At 43.7% G+C, this 4,402-nt stretch overlaps 1 protein-coding gene across 1 annotated transcript; it reads left to right on the top strand.

The window, feature by feature from the left end:
- Positions 1 to 758: 758 nt before the first annotated feature.
- ARHGAP24 (Rho GTPase activating protein 24) lies at positions 759 to 4,192 on the top strand (the record flags this gene model as incomplete). The annotated part of the gene is made up of 2 exons (XM_009875563.1): positions 759 to 1,831; positions 3,452 to 4,192. Coding segments are annotated over 2 exons (1,317 nt in total), but the record flags the coding sequence as incomplete, so codon positions are not given.
- Between the last annotated feature and the right edge of the window lie 210 nt (positions 4,193 to 4,402).

The raw sequence follows: 4,402 nt of genomic DNA, 5'->3' as shown, positions 1-4,402 counted from the left end.
GTCCCTGCGCATGCTTAATGAAGTAGAGTTGCATATCTTTATTATGCCAAGTCCAGTTATAAATGTGAGTGTGTAAATGGCAGTCATGTGGCATGTACACCAAAGGGTTGTTCTTTAAGAGGAAATGTAGCCATTTATTGCAGCAAGTAGCAGACTGTGGTCCTGCATTAGTTCCATACTGTGCTATAACGTGGCGTAGTTTCCTGGTTATAGCCTCACTACAGAGTGATTAAAGGCAGTCAAATTAATTCCATCATATTACTGCTCTATTTTGCTCCAGAAGACTAAAATATCCATGTTCCACCAATGCAGATGCCTTACCTGCCCATTTTCTACTGAACTACTAAATATACGTGTTGTGCCAACATGAGACTTAAGTTTTAAAAATGATGGCCGCATTGAGCTGAAACACGTCACTTACAGTGATCTTAACCTTTGCTACTCATCTCCATCTGTGGTCTTCCTGGGATACAGTTAGTGTCACAGTAACAGCTTCTTAAGAGAAGATCCTGTTCTTATGGTATCTGTGAGGCGTACTGGCTTGGCATGATGGAAGCAAGAGGTGGTGCTCATCTGGCCTGGGTAGCCAGAGGAACTTCAGGTGTGTTAAGCGTTCAGGATGTTACACAGATGGATGCATTGCATAAATGTTTCTATAAGCTGAATGTTTACTAAGGTTTTGTGGAATCTCTTGGATAAAGTATATTTATGCCCTAAACAGAACAGGCCATTAATGACCATGTGTTTGATGTCTCCTTTCAGGTACAGTAGTAGTCCAACAGCTAATGTCAGTGATGATTAGCAAACATGAAGAGTTGTTTCCCAGGGATGCAGACCCTCAGATGGGACCTGAGGTATGCAACAACAACAATGAAATGCCAAAGAAAGCTATTGCAGGGCAGCTACAGAACAAAGAGAATAACAACACCAAGGAGACAGCAGTGAGGCGCTGCTCTTGGGACAAACCTGAGTCTCCCCAAAGAGAAAGCGTGGACAATAAGTCTCCACCTGCTTTGCCAGGCAGCAAGACAAATAGCCCCAGGAACAGCATCCAGAAACTGGATGTCACAAGAAGTCCACCACTCATGGTGAAAAAAAATCCTGCTTTTAATAAAGGCAGTGGCATAGTCACCAATGGGTCCTTCAGCAGCTCTGCAGAGGGCCCTGAGAAGAGCCAGACCTTACCAACCTGTGCCCTGCAAACCAGGAGGACGTCATCCCTGAAAGGCCCGGTGACTAAGATGGGCACACACAGCGTGCAGAATGGAGGTGTACGGATGGGTGTTTCCAGTGCAGACGGGCACAGCAACACCCTCAACAGCCGGACCCCGGGCTGGGTGCCCAATGGCTACGTCACTCTGAGGGACAACAAACAGAAGGAATCAGTGAGCGAGTCAGGCCAGCACAACAGGCTTTCCACCTATGACAATGTCCACCAGCAGTTCACTATGGTGAACTCTGATGACAAACAGAGTGTGGACAGTGCCACCTGGTCAACGTCCTCCTGTGAAATATCTCTCCCTGAGCACTCCAACTCCTGTCGTTCATCCACCACCACCTGCCCTGAGCAGGACTTCTATGCGGGTAACTTCGAAGACTCTGTGCTGGATGGACCACCACACGAAGAACTTTCTAATCCAGGTGACTATGAGCACAAAAATGACAGAAGGAGTGTGGGGGCCCACAGCAGCCAAGCCACAAGCAGCAGCGATAACAGTGAAACATTTGTGGCCAACAGTACCAACAATCACAGTGCTTTGCACAGCCTGGTGTCCAGCTTGAAGCAAGAGATGGCCAAGCAAAAACTAGAGTATGAGACAAGGATAAAAAGGTAAGACAGTTTGACTCTACCATCTGACTGCCTTTTGCAGAGTAAATCCAAGAAGTTCTCCCTCTTGGGACTTCCTAGCAGTTTACACTAGCTGCAGTCACTGGGTGCCACTGATTTTCCCATCTCTTAGTGTTGACATACTGTGATGTTGCTTTTGTGATACGTTCTTACAAAGCGGTTTCTTTTGGAGCAATCGCTTGCCATGGGTGTGACACACTATCCTATTGGCATAAAAAGTAAAACCAGAGCCTTGTGAGTTTCTGTAGGATGTAATTAACAAAATTCAGTAGGCTCTCACACTGTATTTTATTAGTTGATACATGTTCTTCAGAGACTGAGAAGGGCAGTTGGGCATCACCTTTCAGTGAAAGCAGTGCTGTGGCTTGTTCCACCTGTAGGTTTTGGGGCTGGGAGACAGTTGGAACTCCTTTCCAGAGTACTTGTTCCTCTTGAGACAGTGCTGCGTCTGGGAGCTACTTCTGCTCTATCTCCAGGCTCCTGCTTTGCCTGAGTCTTTCCTTCAAAGCTTGGACATGTTAAAGAAGGCAAGGGAGAGCTGTTTCTTTGACTACAGGTAGTGTGGACTTTTCTCACGAGGTTGCTAGGATGGATACCCATAATGATCAGTGAATAACCTCAAAGTCTGGGCTTAGCATAACTAGAAGTTATGGAAGCTTTTTCCCTGGAGGTGTTCAAGGTCAGGTTGAATGGGGCAACCTCATCTAGTGGAAGGTGTCCTTACCCATGGCAGGGGATTGGAACTACGTGATCTTTAAGGCTCCTTCCAACTGAAAACATTCTGTGATTTTATGATTCTAGTGCACACAACAGTGCAGAGCTGAATGCACTCTCTTTGTATTAAAGTTCTATAGTAAAGCTCTTCAGGACTTGTCTTCTTATCTCTGTTGCACAGCTGCTGTTGGTATTGGTACCTTTGGACCAGTTGTAGCTGGATCACAACATGTGAGAGCTACTGGCAACAGCAGCTTCCAAGTGAAAGTGCAGTGTACAGAATATTACAGACTTTCCCCCACGTCACTATTTTCAGTGTAGTATGCATGTAGTAGAGCACTTCTTATAATGTTTAATATACATGGTGTATTTAGTGCCACTAGGATTTCTAATGCTTTCCATTGGAAAGCTAGATCTGAAATAGGGTCAGTTTTTTAGACAAAAACCATGTTGATTGTATGTTGTGGGGGTTTTTTTAATTGTCAGTAGTCAGCTGGAGAAAAGATATTAGCACTGAAACAAAGGCATTCAGGGCATTATTCTGACCTTGTAAGTGATACCAGTGCAACTACAATGGGAGCTGAGTGTCAGCACTTCCAGAAGTGAAAGGAATACTTAGCCTGTTCCTGCAGAATTAGATGGAACTGTTTGCTACTGTTTATCCTGCTGGTGGTTGTTATTAGACATTTTCTAAATGAGCTACTGAAAAGATTCCCCTATGGGAACGGTTCACTGATGAAGCCATGGTTTGTAGAAACACCTCTCTAAAATCCAGTCTAAGCTTGTAAATGAAAAGACACATGTATGAATTTGTTGGTGGTGTGCACTTCTGCTTGACTGAGTGAAGAGTGCTACTCAGGAGCTGTCTGTTTTTATTCATTTTTGTAGCTTGGAGCAGAGAAATCTCACTCTGGAGACGGAAATGATGGCCCTGCATGAAGAACTGGATCAAGAGCGGAAGAAATTCACAATGGTAGAAATCAAAATGCGTAATGCAGAACGGGCCAAGGAAGACGCAGAGAAGAGGAATGATATGTTGCAGAAGGAAATGGAGCAGTTTTTCTCCACTTTTGGAGAACTGACAGTGGAGTCTCGCAGACCAGAAAGAGGCAACACCATCTGGATCCAGTGAACACTGGAAGCATAGACTGTGGGACTTGGGGGAAGGGCTTGTGGGTATTGTACTGTATCAGGTGGCTGGTCACCTGTTTGAGGCTAGTACTCAACATAATGTTATAAACCCTTGAAGGAAGAAATCATATAGACATTAACCACTCGTATCTGCAGTGTGTACTTATCAAATTATACTCTTTGAATGCTTCATGAGACTACTGTCAAGTGTTACAACTGGATACGTGTGTATAAATTTTTAAAAAATCACCTTAGAGAGCAGGAGATGTATTTCAAGAAATATTTTAATGCAAGTCTTGTATTTAAACTGGTAAATTGAAATGTTGTTGCAATCAAGCTTTATATCAAGGCTTTTCTCCCTTGCACTTAACATAATAAGCTATTTTTGGCATTGTATTACCGACCATCAGCTTATTTTGTATATCAAATGTTTCTTGGTTTTGTTGTTTTTTGTTACCCCATTTGCTTGGAGAGTGAAGATAAAGAGATGTGTTAAGGCATATGTGCAGATGCTTAACCCTGATTTCCACTGCTTCCAAAAAGACAGCAAGATGAGAAACAGCAGCACTTTGTGGGCAAAATAAAGTGGTACTGATTTAACAGAATTGATGGCCAGGGTACAAGGTATGAGGGCACCTGTATCATAAAAACCAAACGAGGATATAAAGTCAGCAAAACTGGGAACAGTGTCAAAGGGTAAGCAACTGT

The sequence above is a fragment of the Apaloderma vittatum genome, unplaced genomic scaffold (genome assembly GCF_000703405.1).
Source record: "Apaloderma vittatum isolate BGI_N311 unplaced genomic scaffold, ASM70340v1 scaffold15078, whole genome shotgun sequence".
NCBI classification, from domain to species: domain Eukaryota; kingdom Metazoa; phylum Chordata; class Aves; order Trogoniformes; family Trogonidae; genus Apaloderma; species Apaloderma vittatum.
This window is presented reverse-complemented; position numbering and strand designations above follow the sequence as displayed.